The sequence below is a fragment of the Euphorbia lathyris genome, chromosome 4 (assembly GCF_963576675.1).
Source record: "Euphorbia lathyris chromosome 4, ddEupLath1.1, whole genome shotgun sequence".
Lineage (NCBI taxonomy): Eukaryota > Viridiplantae > Streptophyta > Magnoliopsida > Malpighiales > Euphorbiaceae > Euphorbia > Euphorbia lathyris.
The window spans coordinates 65,586,850-65,609,873 of NC_088913.1; the positions used below are offsets into that span (position 1 = coordinate 65,586,850).

At 34.3% G+C, this 23,024-nt stretch overlaps 1 protein-coding gene across 1 annotated transcript; it reads left to right on the top strand.

Moving 5' to 3' along the window:
- Positions 1–2,114: 2,114 nt before the first annotated feature.
- On the top strand, positions 2,115–10,613 carry LOC136226047 (protein-tyrosine-phosphatase MKP1). Its single transcript, XM_066014333.1, has 4 exons — positions 2,115–2,317; positions 2,599–5,242; positions 7,804–7,983; positions 10,354–10,613. The coding sequence occupies exons 2-3, from the start codon at positions 2,771–2,773 to the stop codon at positions 7,858–7,860; spliced, it is 2,529 nt and encodes an 842-aa protein (XP_065870405.1). The 5' UTR covers positions 2,115–2,317; positions 2,599–2,770; the 3' UTR covers positions 7,861–7,983; positions 10,354–10,613.
- Positions 10,614–23,024: the final 12,411 nt, after the last annotated feature.

A 23,024-nucleotide genomic window follows, 5' to 3' on the forward strand; every position in this document is an offset into this window, starting at 1 on the left:
TACTATTACTTAAGCGCCAACATTATTTCGCTAACATTGCAATATTAAAGGAACAGATCCACCTAAAACTGATTCCACCATTTTCTTTCGAGTTACACATGGTATCCCAAGCTAACCAGTACATCGGTTTTTTAGTTTCATGACCACCCTACCAGAATCTACTTGTAAGTCCATGTAGTTCCATACAAAACAAATAACGAAGTAGAAAACATGACATTAAATACCAAGGTATTGATTGCACTATAAATTTGATCATAACTTCCTTCCCCCAGTCGATAAGTACCATTCTACAAACCCCATGAGCTTAAATTTGATTCTATCTTTTATCACCGAGAAGACCTCCTTCTTGGACCTTCCAATGATGGTTAGTAAACCCAAATAACGAGGAAAGGCACCGGTCTCAGCAACATAAAGCATCCTAGTAATCTGAGTTCGACACTAAATTGGAACCCTGCAACTGAAAGAGATTTGAGATTTGACAAAAATTATCATCTGTTTCGATGCTGCTTCATATGACTCCAGAATTAATTTAATAACTCTAATTTCAGTTACATTAGTCCTCTAAAAAATAAGTGAATCATCTGTAAAGAAGAAGTGTTAAATACATAGGGCAAATAGGCTCAGTTTAATACCATGAACAGTACCATCAGTTTCTGCTTTTCTAATTTTTTTACTAATAATGCTTTTGCACAAATAAGAAATAAGTAGGGGGAGATGGAATTCCCTTATCTTAAACCTGGAGATGGTTTCACAAACCCATTCGGTTGGCCATTAATTAATAAAGACAATGAAATTGATGAAACACACAATATTTTTTCTATTATTCACGATGGCCCGCATACGATGTCAATGAGTGCTAGGAGAAAGAAGGGTTGGCAAAATGAGCACGAAAAGACTTATTCTCAAGATCCGTTCATAGAAACATTCATTTGATATGATTGTACGCTCTACTCGTATAGAAGATATTTAACTGTTTTTAAACTATTTTTATATTTAATATTTTTTTTATAAGGATCTTTATATTTATATTTAATGTTGATAAGAAAAAAATTAACCAACTGTTTTAAATTTTAAAAAAAACATTTATAAAAACATTTTAATAAAATAATTTTATTAATTAAAACATTCTCATAATTTTCTAAATTTATCTACCACAGTTGTTAAAAGAATTAGAAAGAGAGTAGATTATATGAATATAAAAAAATCGGTTTTGATATATGCAGTCCTTAGGGCTGCATATAAGCATTAAATACAAACAGAATATTCTTTTGTATTTTCAAGATGTTTATTTATTATGGATTGAACTTTTAAATACACCAAAATTCATTTAATGCAATCATAATTTTTTTTTATATTTTCTATATTTGCATTAATTTTTTATTTTTTAAAAAGATTTCAACAGGTTGTTTGTAATTGTGTTATTTCGACAGGTTATTTGTAACTTTTATTCTGTTAATAACACAGTTACAAATAATCTGTAGAAATAACACAGTTACAAATAACATGTCAAAATGATAATGTTTGTATATGCATACAGTTAATTGTATTTTGACGGGTTATATATAATTTTTTGTGTGTAAATTTTATTTGTCAGACTTAAACATTATCATTTCGACAGATTATTTGTAACTGTGTTATTTCGACAGGTTATTTGTAACTTTTATTCTGTTAATAACACAGTTACAAATAACCTGTTGAAATAATAATGATTGCATTAAATGAATTTTGGTGTATTTAAAAGTTCAATGCATAATAAATAAACAGCTTGAAAATACAAAAGAATATTCTATTTGTATTTAATGCTTATATGCAGCCCTAAGGGCTGCATATATCAAAACCGTAAAAAAATTATGTAAAAATTTAAAACGGTAAAAAAATCTCAAAAAAAAAAAAACTGTAAATCCAACGTTCAAAATGAATGATATTAATTTCCATAAAAATAAATAATAATTAATGATATATTATGTTTTATTGGAATTAATTATATTTTTGAAGGTTATTTCAAAAAGGAAAAAATTATATTTTTGAAGGGCAATAATTTAGTCGCCATAAATGGAAAATAGAGGATTGAAAATTTGAAATATGATCATGATGCACGAGCTGTATAAATATTGGGCTAAATAAAACAATGTTAATGGCTCTCTCTCTCCGACTGAATAAAAAGAAAGGAACTCACAACTGAAAAAGACTGCTACTGCCCCTTCCTTTTCCCTCTCATCTTTGCCTCCTCCTCCTTGCTACTCACTTCGCCCGTATCTTCTCCTTCTTCCTCTAAATCTACTGCGTCTTTCGACGATTCATCGTCTTATTTTACACTGTAAGTTTCAAATCTAACCTCTCCCTCTTTCTATTAATTTTGCGTCAAAACATACGAAAAAAACCCTAATATATGATTTCTATGCTTATTTTCAATCCCTACTTCAAAAATTTAACCAGGGTTTTTTTTTTAATGGTATCCGTAATCTTTGCGTTTCTGAAATCTCATCTATGAATTGTTTATTAGTGTTAATTTGCTTGTGCTTATTAGTTTTATCGTGTTTACTTGATGCATAATAACTTGATTTGCTGCTAATTTATGCTCGCACTGGTACTCTGTAGGGCTGGGCGCAATTTGATCTGGTATGAGTTTCCGTTTCTCGAATTCTAGTTAAGCTGTCCAGTTTTGTTCTGAAATTCGAGTATAAATAACTGGAAACTTAATAATAAGGGTTTGAAGGTTTCTGGTTTTGGATCACATCTGAGGTATTTTCTTTCTTAAAACGGAGTGGGCATGGTGGGCAAAGAGGATGATAATCCTCTGGCTCCACGCCAGCTTCCAACGGCTACTGGGTCCCGCAAAATGTTCTGGCGTTCTGCATCCTGGTCCTCTTCTAGGAGTGCCCTTCAAAATCCAGAAACTGATGAGAAAGACTGTGTCCTAGATCCGAATGGTAATCCTATCGGTAATGGGAGTAATGTGCAACACCGTAAGTACCCTGCTCCATTAACTCCGAGGTCGCAGCAAAACTTCAAAGCAAGGTCATGCTTGCCGCCTTTGCAACCGTTGGCAATTGCTCGTAGAAGTTTAGATGAGTGGCCAAAAGCTGGTTCTGATGATGTAGGTGAGTGGCCTCAGCCGACAACCCCCAGTGGGAACAGGAGTGGTGAGAGATTAAAACTTGATTTATCTTCTATCCAAAGGAATCCAGACAAGAATGCTGGTTTAGTGAAAAGAGATAGGATTGCTTTTTTTGATAAAGAATGTTCTAAAGTAGCTGAGCATGTGTATCTTGGTGGAGATGCAGTTGCAAGGGATAGGGAGATCTTGAAACACAATGGGATTACACATGTACTGAACTGTGTGGGTTTTGTTTGTCCTGAATATTTTAAGGCAGATTTTGTTTATAGGACCTTGTGGTTGCAGGATAGTCCTTCTGAGGATATTACAAGTATTCTATATGACGTTTTTGATTATTTTGAGGATGTTAGAGAACAGGGTGGGAGGGTTTTTGTTCATTGTTGCCAAGGGGTTTCTCGGTCTACTTCATTGGTGATAGCTTACCTTATGTGGAGAGAGGGCCAGAGTTTTGATGATGCCTTTCAATATGTTAAGGCAGCAAGAGGAATTGCTGACCCCAATATGGGGTTTGCTTGCCAGCTATTACAGTGCCAAAAGAGGGTTCATGCATTCCCTCTTAGTCCTAGTTCATTGTTGAGGATGTACAGAGTTGCTCCACACTCACCATATGATCCCTTACATCTTGTTCCGAGAATGTTGAATGATCCATCACCATCTGCTCTGGATTCTAGAGGTGTTTTTATTATTCACATTCCCTCTGCAATATATATCTGGCTCGGTAAAAATTGTGAGGCCATTATGGAACGGGATGCTAGAGGAGCTGTATGTCAGATTGTTCGTTATGAGAGAGTTCAAGGGTCAATATTATTAGTTAAAGAAGGCGAAGAACCAGTTTATTTTTGGGATGCCTTTTCAAATTATCTACCTTTGATGGATAAATTGGGGAATAAAGCGGGCAATGGAGCAGCAGCACTTAGAATTTGTGCTGGTGAGAGAAAAGTGGACGCTTACAATGTTGATTTTGAGATTTTCCAGAAAGCTATTAAAGGAGGTTTTGTGCCTCCATTTGCATCATCAGAGAATGAACATGAAACCCACCTTCCTGCTAGAGAAAGCTGTTGGAGTGTGCTGAGGAGAAAGTTTGCTCCTTGTGACATGAAGGAGTTTGTTTCAGCTCCAAAAATATTCCTCTCCCGGGTTTATTCAGATTCCATGATGATTGTCCACTCCTCATCACCATCATCATCTTCATCATCATCCTCATCTTCTTCTTCTCCTCCTTATCTCTCTCCAGATTCAGTCTCATCTGATTCTAGTTCTAGTTCAAAATGCTTTTCAGAATCATCTGTAGATTCTCCATCAGCAGCTTCGATTTCTGTTCCTGTACCTTCAACATTTTCTAACTTGTCTAACTTGTCCCTTCTTTCATCCAGGGCTCCTTCTCAAACACTATCTAATACTCCTGGATTTCATGCTGTCAATAGTATGTCAAATGTAACTAACTCAGCATCTAAAAAGTCTTCACCCTCACTTGCAGAACGCAGAGGTAGCTCATCAAAGTCATTGAAGCTTCCAGTCATGAATGATAATACAAGGGTGACTAAAACTCCTCTAAGTTCGCTTGCCTTACAGGAAGATGTTAACAAACTAAAGAATGATAATTTTTCTTGGTGTAATTCAGATAGTTTAGAAATTGTCTTAGAGTCCAAGAGTGTTGTTAAAGGAGAAATTGATTCAGCTAAACAATTCCAGTTGATTATATCTCCTGATAGGGTAGTTAGTGCTGATTTGCGTTATGAAGAAGCCTTTGTAAATAATTGTGGACCCAGAAGAAATTGTCTTTTGGGGGAGGACTTGGGGTGTTCCACCTCAGATGAAAAGGATAAAGATGTGTCATCTCAGTGCAAGATAAAGCTACCACTGGTATACCATTGGCCCAGTTTGGAAAAAGTTGCAACTTTTGGTAGGAGTTGCTTGGATTCAAAAGCTGCTTTTTTAATTTTAGCACCAATCACAAGTCCAGAAAAGGATGATAATAGGAGTCTATATATCTGGGTAGGAAGATCTTTTGATGAGAGCTTGCTTTATTGCAATGGATTAATGAAGGGAACATATATTGACTGGAATCAAGCTGGTTGTCATGTTCTAACTCAGATGGGTCTTCCAAAGGATATCTCTGTTAGGGTATGTGTCTCTCCTTCATCACTTTTACATTCTTGTATTGTGGAAGAAGTACTTTTGCATGTGTATTTTGTCAGTTACATCTATGCATGTCTTCTTTGGTATTTATATGTTGCCAATTATTAGAAAGGCCTAATACATCATTAGCTCCCTGAAGTTGTCCGTAAAAGTAGATTGGCTCTCTGAACTTTGTTAGTGTTTCACCAGCTTCTTAAACTTGCTTATTTCGTATCTCCAACTCCCTAAACTTGTCCATAAAAATAGGTTAGCTCCTTGAACTTTGCAGGTGTCTCACCAGTGCAAGTGTCTCACAAAATATTATATTTATCTATAAAAAATATTATTTTATTCGTATTATATCTAAGAGTTCTACAAAATTTAGATTAATCCCTAAACTCTCTCCTAAAATCTCTCAAATGCTCTGCATATCTATATATCATATAAAACAGTAATAATGGAACTGATGTGTCACTTCCTCATTTTTTACCGATAAAAAAATATAATATAATATATTAATTTTAATTATTGTTATATTTATCTATAAAAATATTATCTTATTCGTATTATATCTAAGAAGTTCTATAGAATTTAGATTAATCCCTAAATTCTCTCCTAACATCTCTCTAATTCTCTAAATATCTATCTATAATATAAAACAGTAACGGTGGAGCTGAGGTGTCACTTCCTTCTTTTTTACCGAATAAAAAATATAATATATTAATTTTAATTATATTTATCTATAAAAGGATTATTTAAAGTGAGTGCAAAAATAAAATAATAAAATTTAATTTAGATAACACCTTTATGTCATTAATTTTAATTATTAAAATACAATATTTTTTTAATATTTATATGCCAAGATAAATTCGTGCATCGCACGGGCCAAACTAGTGATATCTGAAATCTTTTTCTAATGAAATGTATTAGATGGAATTGAGATTGGGAAGGTTATTGACTTCCAGGTGAATATTCCTCTGAGTTGATGAGATTAAAAATATTTAACTCCATCTCATGAGTGAGGATAATACCAAAGAGAAGTAGCTGATATGTGCTGTATTTGATAAGGTATCTAGGACTTCCATATTTACATGAATCACTTACATGGATAGGGGATATCATGTAGATGAAAGTAGAAAGCTTGTTGGCCCTCAACATACTAAATCCTCCCATGTAAATATGCAACGAGAATAGGAAAACCATTTAAGACAGAGGGAATCAATATTTAGTCTTTGATTTAAGTTATGTGAAATAAATCAAATGGACTTTTGAACGGGGTGTGGTTAATTGCTTGCAGTAAGCAATCAAATATTTGCTTACTTTCTCGAAGTCTTCTAGGTTTTTAGTTCTACCTTAGATTAGTAATAAAAAAGATGATGCTAGTTGTTGAAGATGATATTCTTTTAGTAAAAAGATAATTGAAGATTGTGTTGATTAACAACCCTAGACTTCGTATTTTGGGGAAAACTTAGACGGTCTGTAGACATACAAAATTTGATATAATTTAGAAAGATAGAGGAAGGCTGAGATTAACTTGGATGAAAGTTGTTGAAAATGACCTGTTGGCTGGTCTTATTGGACCTTTTAGAGGATCTTACAATGAACATGAATGCGTGGTAAAAAGCGAACCCAACTAGTTTGAATAAGCCTTGGCTGCTGTTGTTGATTTTTTACCATAATTATTAAAGACGTGCCTATGGCGCACCAGGCGCAGGCCTTAGCGCCATGACACCCCCATGGCGTGGCGCAACCGCCATGGCGCGCGCCTGATGCGCCATTTTGCGCCAAGGCGCAGTTGCCAAAAGCGCGCCTTGGTGAGTTAGGGGCAGTTATATGGTTTTTTTGACAGTTATATATATGGAACAAGTGTTCTGAAGGGTCCAAAATGAGAAAAAAAACAAATATTAAAAAGGAATGAGAGATTATACATTCGAATTAATTAGAAGAGGCAACGACAAAGTCTTATTATAAGAGGAAGAAGTTTAGTAGAACAAAAGTCAGAAAACGAATTCAAACAGAAACAAAACAGCCAAGGGAATTCAAATTCAACATGAGTGATTAATTTGGAGAGTTTTGATGAGGAGTAAAACTTAGGATTTAGTATTCAACTTAAGCTTTCTAACATGAGGTTTATTTTGCATTTTAAAACTTATTTATTCTTAATATTGTCATGATTTAGTATTCATTGAATTTTTATGTTAGTTTTATAATTTTTGTTTTTGTAAGTGCGCCTTGTCTCGCTATGGCGCACGCCATCGCCGTGCGCCATGCGCCAAGGCTCCAGGACCCCTAGTGCCTTAGTGCGTCATGTGCCTTTAATAACTATGATTTTTACCCTTGTGTCAACCTTTTCCTTGATGTTATCCTTTATTAGTCATAAACTTGGCTACTGTTATTGGCATTACTATTAACATGTTTATGATGGAACACGTGGGTTCAAATTTCTTGAGTAATTAAAATTTTCATAAAGGAACACAGGTTCAATTTCATAGCGTAATTCATAGTTTGAGGTAAAGCAGTAATGCTTTTCTGATAAGCTGTACATCTTTAATTCTGAATGCTAACAGATTATCAAAGAAAATGAAGAACCAGAAGATTTTCTTGCAATTTTGAGCGCATTGTAGCTCATTGATCAAGGAAGGTTCTGCAACTCCGTAGCTTAAATCTTCTTTCTCTTACTTCAGCTGAGCTAATTTACATTGAAGTTTTCGGGCATTAAAATGGACTTTCATGGCAAAACCAGTGAGGTAATTCATTTGCTGATCTTATACTCATTAAAGCTGATCCACAGTATTCATGTTTAATTGGCTAGTTATGATGCATACACTGTCGACCCTTTACCACTTCCAGTTGAAAGATCTAGTTTGTTCATATATTTGCTTTGCAGCATCAAGATAGGGTTTTTCAGAGATTAGAGGAAATATCATATTGCTGAGGTTTTATGGTTTTATCCTCAACTTGTTCTCTCATAGATTGTAGTAGACTTGAGTTCCGAGATACATGTTTCGGGTAGTAAACACATCCTTTTTGTATACATAGTTATTGAAGGTGCTAGGGGGTCGTGGAAAACAAATATACATTACCAAATCTAAATATCAATGTTTGATGTCACTAATACTCTGTTACTAGTCGAAGTACAACTTATGATGAACTAAAAACCACACGAACAAGACAAAACCGCATAAAAACATAATATTAAATTATATACTTAACCTAGATAATGCTAATAAACTAAGAAGTCATTGGCCACCAAAAATAACGTAAAAAAACTAATAGTCAACATCATAGTTATTAAAGGCGCATGGTGCACTAAGGCGCTAGGGGTCCTGGAGCCTTGGCGCATGGCGCACGGCTATGGCGCGCGCCATAGCGAGACAAGGCGCACTTACAAAAACAAAAATGATAAAACTATAAAATTAATCTAAAAATGCAATGAATACTAAATCATGACAATATTAAGCATAAATAAGTTTTGAAATGCAAAATAAACCCCATGTTAGAAAGTTGAATACTAAATCCTAAGTTCTACTCATCAAAACTCTCCAAATTAATCACTCATGTTGAATTTGAATTCCCTTGGCTGTGTTTCTGTTTGAATTCGTTTTCTGTGTTTTGTTCTACTGAACTTCTTCCTCTTATAATAAGTTTTTGTGGTTGCCTCTTCTAATTAATTCAAATGTATAACCTCTCCCTTCTTTCGGGGACCAAGGCTTTGTTGTTGTTGTATAACCCTCTCTCTTCCTTTTTAATATTTTTTTTTTCTCATTTTGGACCCTTCAGAACACTTACTGTCAAAAAAACCATAAAACTGCCCCTAACTCACCAAGGTGCGCCTTTGGCGCAAAATGGCGCACCAGGCGCGTGCCATGGTGGTTTCGCCACGCCATGGGGGTGTCATGGCGCTAAGGCCTTCGCCTGGTGCGCCATAGGCGCGCCTTTAATAACTATGGTCATCATCAAGATGATCCTCAAGATTAACATGGTCCATTGCCCTTTTTGTCTCCAATTTCCCCCTCTCCATATTCATTCTCCTCCTCATCTATAAGTAACATAGATGGCCTAGCTCTTACACAAGGAGTTGCTTTTGCTTTTTCCTTTTGCTTATCCTTGACACCTGAGGTGGAAGCAACACTTTTGCTTTGAGTTTACGTCTTTTACTCTTCTCTCCCCCTTTCTAATTTACATCTCTTATTCTTTTCTAACTTATATCAACTGTTTAGATTTAAGTTTACTAAATAGGACAAGTGGTTGAGATTAATCGACCTTCTATTTTAATAAGAGCAGTAAAAAAAACTTGAAACCTAATCATAACACATTATTTAAAACAGTCGCGCCTGCAAAATCCAGGCTAGGCGCACAAGGCGAACGCCTTTTAAACAGAGCCTCGCCTGGGGGTAAAAAAGCACATGACCAACTACCAAGAGCCTTGCATAAGGTGCACCTTGAACAACTATGTTTATGAAGCTTACTTTGTTCTGATTTGTTAAACTGAAATTGTCAGCCAAGCATACAAGCCGCACCTATAATGAACTTATTCAGCAAGATTTTTCTTGCTGCATGTCAAAGAAATACCAGTAAAGAACTAAAAAAAAAAAGGGCGGCCCGGTCGCATTACGCGTCCCCGCTGAGCGAGGGTCCGGGGAGGGGTCCCACCACAAGGGTGTATTGGGGGCAAGCCTTCCCTTGCCAATTTTTCTTCCTATGTCAGGAGTTATAGGAAGGCTGCATCAGTTTTTTAACATGGTAGGATTAACAGTATTTTTCACATGGACCCTGATGACCATGTGAATTTGGTCATTCACCGTTAGATGTATGCTGATTAAATCTAAGCCTTAAGATGCTTTGAATCTCCACCTTAGGATTTTAATCAGCCTACATCTAATGGTGAATGACCACATTCACCGTGGTCATTAGGGTCCATGTGAACACTACTGGTAGGATTAATGCACCTGTAGAGTAGTTGGGGGTCTGTGGTGGCTAAAGATTTGCCGCCGTACTGTTCCATAGAGCATATCATTGTTAAATATTGCACATTTTAACATCTATCATGAGTCCCAATTCACGTCCTCTTGAATTCTCATTCAGAGTAATTTTTATTTTCAATGTAATATTTGCAGGTGGCTGGTTTCTGAGCTTTCATATTTTTGGGCAATTCATCTGGTTGTACAGTGCTGATAACTGAATCATTTTGTCCCACAAATTGAACATTGTAAATTCATTATTGTTAGAAACAAATTCTCTACAGCAGGCCATTTCAGGCAAAATAGATACATCAAAGTTTATTTTCATTTCTCAAGTTAGTTTTTGTTTAGCATTAAGATGCTGTTTCTGCATTAGTCCATAGCTTGAATTCAAATATCCAGATGTTACAAAGTTGTATGGGAATGGCAATTAGGTTTTCTTTGGCCATCTGGTCAGGGACATGAAGTATTAATTATTCATATATTGTCTTTAAGATTTCATAAAAACTGCACATGCCATGCGAGTAACACTTGTTAATTTGAATTCTTGAAAGCTATAGTAGAGGCATACACTTGCTAATGTCAACTTTGTAACTTTGGATCGTGCACTCTTACTTTCATTATTTTTCACATAATAAAAGCCCTACTTGAGTTACTTGGACTTGGATATTCTCATACCCCTCCTTATTTGGAAACATCAAATTTTATCTAATTCAATTTTGTTAAATCATAAAGTCCACTAACACAGCAACTAGAGGTGTTAAATAGCAGAATCGAGATCAAGCTTGTATAGACTCGATAATGGATCGAGCTTAAAAAGAAGTATTGATAGAGATTTAGCCAGATTTAGTGTACATAGAATAAGTAGCGTGAACAAAAAAAAGCTCTATTTATAGGGAAAAGACACTTATAATGATCTTCTAAGAATGACCGCTGCTACTGGTTTTCAGAGAAGATAAACTTATAGATTGCTGATGACCTTGCCGTTGGCGTGGCTGCGTATAGATGATATCTTTTAGAATAGAGAGAGAGAGCGAGCTTGGGGAGTGGATTAGTGATTGGAGGGAGTAGATTAGTATTTAGGGGTTGTATTTTGATTAAATTTCTAATTTTGGGATTAGTCAAAACCCCAAAGTAGCCATTGAGTATTTTGTTAGGAGCCTTACATGTTGTGATTAAGTGAGGGTTGCCTTGTTTGATAAATGAAAAAAGCACTTAAATTAATATATTCAGCACTTAAATTAAATAAGTGTGTTTGATAACCACTTTTTATTAACCACTTAAATTATCAAATTAAGTTGAAATACACTTAAAAAGTTAAGTAAAAAATTTTGACTTAAAATTACCACTTAACACGTTGAGTGGTAGGTAGTTAATTATTTTTAAGCAAATTGACTATTATGCCTACTGTTATCAATATAATAGGATTCATATATATTAAATAAAATGGGTTTTGGGTATTGTAATTCTTTAAATATTAATGATGGAAGAAAACCAATAAAACTCATACAAGGAAAAATATTGTATCAGAATGTCTTGAATAGTATGCATTTTCCTTGATGAAGACTGAAACTAGAAAATAGACACAGAAATTATTGTATTTTTTCCCTTAGAATAATTGAATAATAATATGAAAGGATAAAACTTTATAATATATATATAAATAAAAATTGTCCAATTTATTATTTTATATTTTCTCGTATTATAGTTATCAAACAGATTGATGATATTCAGCACTACACTTAATTTTCAGTTTTATCAAATAGCACCTTAGTTGAACACTAATTACTAATTTTATTTTATTTTTTTGCCCGATTATTAAATATTTTAATTTGAATAAAAAATTAATGTTGTATATAGTTTACGAGCCACCATCCATCATTAGCACTTCTTAACAACCCCAAGTAATAACGGACAAGTGGGCAATTGACATTTCTTTGTTCATGTTATGGACATGAATCTGGTGATTGGAATTGGGGATTTTATAAGAGGGTTCGGGAGTTCCAACTTTATGATACCTATATCATTTATTCAAAATGATCCCATATAAAAACCTCTTGTTTTTATTTTTTATTTTTTTAATGATCTGCAATTCCCATTATCTATTTACAAACACGTTTTATTTCTTCTCCCTCCTTCCTGTTTGCGTTCCTTCCTCTCTCCGCCTCCATCGTCGGCCGCCGCTCTCCACCGTCTTAGCCCTTCCCATATTTCGTTCTACACAAAACCAATACACCTTTTCTTCTTTGAGATTTCAATTCCGGTTTTCCTTTCTACATAATCTTCAAGAATTAACTTGAATTGGCTGTTGACACACCATAAAAAAGGAAAACCAAATCTAAAAAATATTTCATAATTTAGGTGCAGTAAACTAAATATGAACGTAAGCCATACCATAAAATCAAGTTCATATAGCGAATATATTTGCCACCATTTTCAACTTAAATTTCACCACACTTTCACCCTCTGATTTTATTAGCACCATTCTATTAGCACCTGTTGTAATTTATCCAAATATAAGGGTATCTCTAAAGGCACTCTAAATATAGAGTGCTCTTGAAAATCCAGCTCCATTGGAGCTGGATAACCTTGCTGCAAAGATGCAGCATCTTTGCCGTAAGGCAAGATAATGATATATATTTTTTAAATATAATTGCTTTAATAAATTAATGTTTTGTTTTATATGATATTAGTTTTATATATTGTTTGTTTTATATAATATTTGTTTTAAATATTTTTTTTATTTCATGTATATTTATTTTTTGTATATGTATATTTATTATTTAGGTATTATTTTTTTTAGAAATATTCATATCATTTAATTTTTAATTATAGTGTTATTTGATTTTTTTACTGTGTTGGACATTTGAATATTAAATTATAAGGTAATTATAAAAATATTAAATACTACATAAATTATAAAAACATAAAATCATTACACGAATTATAAAAACATTACATGAATTATTAATTATTGATTTTAATAATTATCATTTAATTATAAAACATGATAAAAATTAATAAATGGATAGATTTTGATTAATAAAATAAAGAATATAAATGTTATGTGAAAAATGAATATAATAATAATAAAAGTTTTAAAGATTGGATAAAATAGAGTAGATGGTTGGAGAACTTTTACTGTAGCAACTCTATATTTAAAGACAGAGTAGAGAAGAAGATAGAATAGGCTAAATAGAGAACACGGTTAGAGATGGTCTATGGATTTCAATTCTTCATCCTCAAGAAGATTAATACCTGTATTGATGTGCAAAAAGCTATAAAACCAACTTCACACACTTTCTTCTTTCTCTACAAAAGAATTTTTCGTATAACTTAGGTCTGTAAAAGAAACAAAGCAAACAACACAGAGATATAAGTGATCAAACGGCAAAAGACGGCAATTGACTTCAAAAGGTGGTGGATTCTGTGAGGCTGATCTATTACTCTAAAATCCACAGCTGCTGATCTCTTGGAGGTCACTAATTTAAATATTATATTTTTAGCTTGTTAACCATGGAGTTCCCATTGAGGTTCTTGATGGGGTTCAAAAAGCAACTCACTGTTTCTCTAGGTTACGTGCAGTCGAGATCGGTGAAAGTGGTAGAGGTCGGCGGCAATGAATATTGGTGCAGAACTTGATTTTCTCTCCACCTTTTTGTTTATGTGTTGTAAATCTATTCCACGAGTTTTATTAATTGGTTTTTTTTTTAATGATGAGTGGATTACAGATATCATAAAATAAATGGAAAGTCCTTTAGAGCAACTTTAGTGGTATATAAGAAGGACCAATTTGCAATTTCAAAAAATTGCTAAACACCCACTAACCATTAGAGAGACCAATTTAAAAGTCTCCAAATTCTAGCGAGTAGCCTGAATTGGCGAGTCGCTGGGCTTAAAGAAGCCTGAATAAGATTACACGCGCATCACAGAATTTATTATGCACACACAACAGGTGGCAAGGGTGAGAAGAGTTGAGGACGCGTGGTGTAGAGAAACAAAGCAATATCATTTTGTTGACAACTTTTGTATCTAAGCATGTGGGCCAGCATACAAATATGATAAAATGCAATAAAATATGAAAGATAAATATCTGGAATCAAATTTTTCCTTGCAAAGTGATATTTAATTTAATGTGATATAGTCTTACCACTTTTCCACCGTTTAAAAAAAAATAGCAGTATTGTTTCTTACAATATATAAATATGAAAATTATTAACTATGAATCAATTATAATTATTCAATCAATTTTTTTAATAAATTATATTATTTTTATGTTATAAATTTTTAAAACACCAAAAATATAAACTCTCACATCTCGATCCCAAATTCTTATAATTCTCAAAAGTTTTTCGATTCCATCTATTTCACGTAATTTTCAATATAATTCTTTTTCTTTTAATTTTCAATATAATTCTGATGTTATATTCTCCGATCAAATTATAAATATTTATTCAATTATTAGTGAATATTAATAAATATTTTTATTCAATTAATATTAATAATTAATTATCAATGTTATTAGTATTACAAAATAGATTAATTGATTAAAAGTAAAAAATAAAATATTATATAACATGAGGGACTCATTAAATAAGGTGATTGTGACTAACCACTAGAAAAGATTTTTGGAAGAGTTGTTTTGATGAGAGAGTTGTTAGAAATGGGTGAGGTGGAATGGTTGGAGGGTGTGCAACCCTCCAACCATTAGAGTTAGAGTTGCTCTTATATGAGTTGGAACTCCTGGACTCTTCTATAAAATCCATAGGAATTGAGATTAGATTGGACATTGATTAGATAGACTTAACATGCCAAAAGAAAATGATGTTGTTATATCCAGCCACCATTTTCCACCTCTACCCCGGTGAAATGACAAAACTGCCTTTATTGTTTTAGTCTTTTGTAAATTTTTTTCTCTCTATCTACGGAACGCGGACATGTGGCTATACGTCTCATCACGTGGCTAGATTTAGTAATCCACAAAGAAAACTACATGCAAACTCAAGATACAATATTTACGTTGTTAAACCTATTTGTTAACATTCACGGAAGAAGATATTGAGGCAAATAAGAAGAAATACAATAGAAATTATGTAACCTTAAATACAAAAGAAAATCCTATATCGGAATGGTTTCCCAAAAAGCTTTATATTATTCCTTTCATTTGCTGTCAATAATCTCATTAGTTTATTTTCCATATTTGATGTGTTCTCTAATACCATGTCGAATGAGAAATTGTTATATTATGTTGGGCTTTCCTTAAAACAAAACACCATTTTGACTAATATAATGAGCAAAGCAATTACAGACTCTCCCAGAGAGTTGGGTTTTCCTTAAAACAAAACACTATTTTGAATTCTAAAACCCAGTTAGCAGAACTAGCAAGCTACTCATCAAGCCCCCTGCTGGTTGCCAAGGAAAACATTGGTCAGGACATCTTTGGACTGCAATGATAGCTGTAGAATCTTCAAACCCTAATACCAAATATAAAACATACCAATTTTATCATATAACAATATACTTACTTAATATAGAAACAAAGAAGTAAAATATACCTCTTCCACACCAACACCAACAACCTTTTTTCTTCAAGAGAACCAAGATCCTTTCAAGGAATTGATCAAAGCAATACTAGAAATGGTGGACATAGCCTTCACCTCTAAATTGTGTTAAGAAAATTAACTATTAATTTAAAACGATTAAATAAAAAAAGGAAATTGTAGTGAAGTTCCAATTAATGAGGGACTATTTTTATAATTTTTATTAATGAGGGATTATTTTTGTAATTTGTAATTAATTAAAAAATAGAGGAAAAAAAATGGTCAAATATATTAATTGGGGTGACACAAATTCGGTCACCCCATGCCTTGGGCCAACAAGAATAATTAAATGTTCTTGTTGACTCTCATCCTTTGGCACTATAAAATGCCAAAGAGTGGTGAATGTTTAGTTGTATCAAAATATGGAAAAAAAGAGAGATTGAGGAGTTGAGAAAGATGTAGTTCGAGAGAAGGCACAATTGTGCCTTGTGAGTTTTTGAGAGTTTATTTTAGAGGGTAGTCTAATTATTTCGGGGAGAGACAAAAATAGTAAGATAATTATTTTCGAGTATTTTCGGGAAACACATGAGTGCTACTATTTTTGTTTTATCTCATTGTAACTCTATAAAGTTTTTAGAGAATACCCTCTTGTAAACCTCATAAATTCAATAAAATTGTATTATCGCTTCCGTTGAATTGTCGCAATCAAGAAAAATTCTCAACAGAGGGAGTTTTCCTTGCTCAAGGTTAAAAAAAAAAAAAGAAATTCCGCAGTGTGGTCATTGCAAAAAACATGGTCATGATGAGAAAGACTGCTAGCAAGAAGAAGCCTCAAAAGAAAATGAGCAAGCAGTTGAGTGAAGGACTGCTAGCAAGGAGAAGCCTCAAATGTTTCGTGTAAGAAGTTTGGGCGCATGCAATGGAATTGCATGAACAAGAGGAAAGAAAGTGTCAATGTGGCAAATCATGTTGACGAAAAAGAATTTACTTAATTTGGAGAGAAGTGCTCCAATAGTTGAAGGTTGATGAGAAATGCATCAACAAATCGATTCGCTGAGAAGTGCTCTGAAAAGTTTGCGGAGAGAAGTGCTCCGGTATGAAAAAAAAATGAAAGTTTTAAATTAATAGTTAACGGGAATATTGTTGAGAAAATTAACTATTAATTTAAAACGATTAAATAAAAAAAGGAAATTGTAGTGAAGTTCCAATTAATAAGGGACTATTTTTATAATTTGTATTAATGAGGGATTATTTTTATAATTTGTAATTAATTACAAAAAGAGGAAAAAAAATGGTCAAATATATTAATTGGGGTGGCACAAATTCGGCACCCCATGCCTTGGGCCAACAAGAACAATTAAATGTTCTTGTTGACTCTCATCCCTTGGCAGTATAAAATGCCAAGGGGTGGTGGATGTTTAGTTGTATCAAAATATGGGAAAAAAAGAGAAATTAAGGAGTTGAGAAAGATGTAGTTTGAGAGGAGGCACAATTGTCCTTGTGAGTTTTTGAGAGTTTATTTTAGACAGTAGTCTAATTATTTCGGGGAGAGACAAAAATAGTAAGATAATTATTTTCGAGTATTTTCGGGAAACACCTGAGTGCTACTATTTTTGTTTTATCTCATTGTAACTCTAGAAAGTTTATAGAGAATACCCTCTTGTAAACCTCATAAATTCAATAAAATTGTATTATCGCTTCCGCTGAATTGCCGCAATCAAGAAAAATTCCTAACAGTGGTATCAGAGCTATGGTTCAATATAGCGTCACGCATCAAATCAATTAGGCGTGAGAAAATAGAGAAAATGAGCAAGCAATTGAGGGAAGGATTGCTGGCAAGGAGAAGCCTCAAATGTTTCGTGTAAGAAGTTTGGGCGCGTGCAATGGAATTACATGAACAAGAGGAAAGAAAGTGTCAATGTGTTAAATCATGTTGACAAAGAAGAATTTACTTAATTTGGAGAGAAGTGCTCCAATACTTGAAGGTTGATGAGAAATGCATCAACAAATCGATTCGGTGAGAAGTGCTCCGAAAAGTTTGCGGAGAGATGAAAAAAAAGAAAGTTTTAAATTAATAGTTAAGGGTAAATTGTTGAGAAAATTAACTATAAATTTAAAACGATTGAATAAAAAAACGAAATTCTAGTGAAGTTCCAATTAATGAGAGACTATTTTTATAATTTGTATTAATGAAGGATTACTTTTGTAATTTGTAATTAATTAAAAAAAAGAGGAAAAAAAATGGTCAAATATATTAATTGGGGTGACACAAATTCGGCCACCCATGCCTTGGGCCAACAAGAATAATTAAATGTTCTTGTTGACTATCATCCCTTGGCACTATAAAATATCAAAGGGTGGTGGATGTTTAGTTGTATCAAAATATTGGGAAAAAGAGAGATTGGGGAGTTGAGAAAGATGTAGTTTGAGAGGAGGCACAATTGTGCCTTGTGAGTTTTTGAGAGTTTATTTTAGAGGGTAGTCTAATTATTTCGGGGAGAGACAAAAATAGTAAGATAATTATTTTTGAGTATTTTCGGGAAACACCTGAGTGCTATTATTTTTGTTTTATCTCATTGTAACTCTAGAAAGTTTCTAGAGAATACCCTCTTGTAAACCTCATAAATTCAATAAAATTGTATTATCGCTTCCGCTGAATTGTCGCAATCAAGAAAAATTCCCAACAGTGGTATCTGAGCTATGGTTCAATGTAGCGTCACACATCAAATCAATTAGGCGTGAGAAAATGGAGAAAATGAGCAAGTAGTTGAGGGAAGGACTGCTGGCAAGGAGAAGCCTCAAATGTTTCGTGTAAGAAGTTTGGGCGCGTGCAATGGAATTGCATGAACAAGAGGAAAGAAAGTGTCAATGTGGTAAATCATGTTGACGAAGAAGAATTTACTTATTTTGGAGAGAAGTGCTCCAATAGTTGAAGGTTGATGAGAAGTGCATCAATAAATCGATTCGGTGAGAAGTGCTCCGAAAAGTTTGCAGAGAGAAGTGCTTCGGTATGAAAAAGAATGAAAGTTTTAAATTAATAGTTAAGGGTAAATTGTTGAGAAAATTAACTATAAATTTAAAACGATTAAATAAAAAAACGAAATTCTAGTGAAGTTCCAATTAATGAGGGACTATTTTTATAATTTGTATTAATGAAGGATTACTTTTGTAATTTGTAATTAATTAAAAAAAAAGGAAAAAAATGGTCAAATATATTAATTGGGGTGGCATGATGGGTGCCGTCTAGTGTAGTGTTTTTTATGACGAAATGTATATTACGATGATTGTGCTATGATTATGGGTGTGGTCTTTCTAAGTGCTTTGTATCTACTAGACGTCACTACTTAGGGGCAAGTGTACCCCGTCGTATCAAGTAATAATCCGGTTAAGACCGGTTATCGAATCCACGGGATTTATAACTGCAAGTATTAAACGACTCGGTTTTATATGTTATTTAAGCGGTGAATACTTTGAGGTTGACGGGGGAACCAACTACAAACTACTCCTAACTACGGGTGAGGCAAATTTATGTAACGAAACTCTTAAGAAGTGATACGGTTGGTGATAAGTTATAACTATGACAAATAACGACTCCTAATGCACATAAGGTTAATGTTTTGCTCTTGCAAAGACGACTATGTGTAGTTCGACCGACCCGTGAAGTACTTAGACGACGCGGTTCCTAGTCAAGGCGTGTCTAATGCTTGGGACCAGAAATTAGGGCCCGTAAGTTCCGTGGTTTCTCAATTCCTACGGTTTTCGGTTTGTCACTTCCGGTAAGGCAACACCTATATGAATCCCTAAAAATAGCCCGAATGGCGTCGGTAGTCGCGTTCTCCTACACAACAATCAATTATAAATATCAAAACAAGTAACAAACATCAACACATATATAGAAAAGAAGATTATGAATCATAAATTATAAATATGGAAGATGTAAATATGGATTACAAACAAGCCTAGTACATAGGATGAGATCAAGCTAATTAGCAAGTGTAAAGGGAAGAATCCACCCTCGGAACTAGCTAACCGGACTCAAAAGCCGTCTCTAAGGACTTGAATGGTGGAACTCTCGAGCTTGGTGTGCGGAGAGATAGAGCGGTACTTCGATGGAATGCCGGGAGCAACGAACAAGCTCTCGAGATGGAAGAGTTTTATTACACAAAGCCTAAAAACACAAATCTAAACTAAAACAAGTATAGTTTTTGCTCTCTAAAAATATGGTATCTCAAATGAGTGCTTAGACACTCTTATTTATAGATCAAGCTAGGGACAAGGTTGTAATTCCACAAGGTGCAAGCATGGAGGAACATTATTTTGTGCAGAAATCCCATGATATACCCCGTATATGGTGGTGTACGCCCTGCGTGTATGCCCATTCCGTCAGAAATCTCCTGCATGTGGACCAATTCGGATCTTGTTGTCTCAAACACGCCCTGCGTTGATTGGGATACGCCTTGCGTGTTTGAGTCTCTGAGATTTTATTGCTTGAATTGAGCCTTTTACGCCGCGCGTAGCTTGAGGCACGCCCTGCGTAAATGAGTCTCTGAACTTTTTGTATTTGACAAACTCCCTTACACGCCCCCGCGTGTAAGGTGGTACACCTCGCGTATGGATCATTGATTCAGGAGACAATGCAGTCTGACTTTCAGGATTAGGCAATCATTTCTGACATATGTTTATACGCCTCGCGTAAGTTGGCGTACGCCTCGCGTATGCTGACTCGATACCACTCGGCGTCTGTGGATAGGGCAATCATTTCTGACTTTATGTTTCACGCCCCGCGTATGGGATGATGCGCCTCGCGTGTTTGAGTGGATTTTCACTCCTTGCTCGTACCTGAAATACAAATCTCGGGGCCGAGTTAGCTTGATGTTTTTATTTCCTAAATATATAAAAAACAAGAGAATTTTATCCGGAAGCATGGAATTTATTATTATTTCGTTATTTTATTCAAACCACTCTATTTTTGTAATTAAACTTATTTATTTCTTCTAAAACTAACCCGTAAATCACGCTAAAAGATAGGGGTAAAACACCCCTATCAAACCTCCTCGGACTTTAAAGTTTTACTTGTCCTCAAGTAAAAGAAATCGAAAGACAAGGGATTGAGATTATTAAGAAACAAACCGACGGTTGGTTTTACCAAGTGCGTGATTTCAATGTTAAAGTTTTATACAAAGTTTTCGGCGAGTACCTACGCAAACAATCGAGCGGCCAAAACTTGTTTGAAACCTCCATAATTAAAATTAATAGGCAATAATAACGAGGGTTGATTATCTTTTGAGAAGCCGATAGTACCTCACCAAGGGATTTCACTCTTACGCTCAAACTTTGGTTGGTCGGTGTTTTAGCACTCTTCTTTGCACTTACTCGAGATCACGTTGAGTTTGCATTTTTATCCGGGTTTTTCCTCCTAAGTTATGGTTTAGACAATATTAAAAATGAGCCCGGAGGGGGGTTGTAATGTGGGTGGCTTTTTAGTGATTAATTTTTTGAGAACTCGAGTTCAAATGCCATTTTGATGATTGCACCATATTTTTATGTTGGCCTTAGGGAGTTCATAAGATATACTCGAAATTGCTCTGGTGGAGCTTGAGAATGCCTTTTTCTCTTTATTGTAGTTTTTTCTTTTCTTTTTGTTTTGAGAGCGACATAGAAACGATTTCGAGGGTTTAAGGTGTTTACTTAGTAAGGCCTTGACTTATTTCGGGTGCAAATTGATTTCGTTGGTATTTAAACAAGAGGAAAAAGAGGGTTAATTGTTAAAAGGGTGTTGACAAGAAAAGTCGGTTAGTAGGCTCGAGGGGGTTTCCTAGAGGTTGATAAAAATGAGAAAAATAAATAAATTAAGAAAAGAATTAGACTAAGTGGGTTCGTTTTATCATCTATTGCCATTTTAACCAAAATAGGTGTACTTAACCCGGTATTAGATGCAAACTCTATGACTCGAGTGAAGTCAAAGCTCTCGAAGAATTGTGAAAGAAATAGAGTTCTCGTACGAACTCTTTTAGGCTCAAAAATACCTCACAAAAATTCGGGTTTAAATTGTGTACTATCGAATTGTCGCTAAATTTTCAAACATCCCGTCTTTATTGCCTTTTTAAGTTTCATTATGGAGATGACATGTGGGTTAGGGCTCAATGCTTTTTAGTATCACCTAGTCTTTACATAAATTCTACAACTTCAAAATTAAGACTAAAATTCCTTAATAGAACCCATCCCTTGTGGCCCGAACGTATTTACATTTAAGGACAAACAACGGAACATTTAATCAATTCCGAAGAAGGCTAGTGTGTCGGGAAAAATCTTAAGAATCAACAAATTAGTTTAATTATTTTTCTATTTTTGTTTCTAAGTTATATTATTTTTAATTTTTTTTGTTTTTGTTAGTGCAAAACAAACTGAAAGTGCGGGGTTGCACGGCCCTCCGCGTTATTAAAATGACGTCTATTCCAAGGACGTCGCAAAAAGAAAGACAAAAACAAAAACAAAAACAAATGGTGAATTGAAAGTGAGACCCTTGGGGGTCAGCTGCTACGTGAGGCGTGCCCAAAGGGGCGCCTCGCGTAGACGGTGCGTTTTATGTTATTTTTGGGCAGAGAATCAAATACACGGGGCGTGCTAAGAGGGACGCCCCGCGTGTTTGAGCTCCTAGACTCTTTCGTACAAGGAAAGGGTAATCACGCGGGGCGTACGAGGGAGTACGCCCTGCGTGGAAGGTGTATTTGCCTTGCATGAAGTATTTGGATTAAAATGGGATTTGTTTTTCGTTAATTTTATTGGAAGGAAATAAAGATCGTGCTTAAACAAACGGATATGATACATATATGCAAAGGGTTTGAGGGGCGCAAACCGAGGCTACGTTTAGAGTCGGAGTAGCTCGATTTTCTCGTGATATGTGCATGCTTACGGGGTTTGGAGGAATGTGGTTTCGCCTTGTTGTGGAAGGGTGCCCCCGCAATAGATTTTCAGGCGATGACTGTTGTCACGTCCGTGTCTAAAATTTTATTTTTCGAAATAGATAGTGTTAATTATTTATGAATTTGAATATATTATAGGGTTCAATTTAATATTTTTTAGGTGTAAATTAAAAAGTTTTGGGTAAATTTTATAAAAAAATATATAAATTAAAATAATCAAAATTTATATTTGCCAATCTCCAACACATATATATACGAAATTATACTTAAATTTCATATTATTTTATAAATAATAATAAATAATAAACATGTTAAGTTAATGTGTGAATATTAAAGATAAGTTTTAATTAAATATCATATAGTT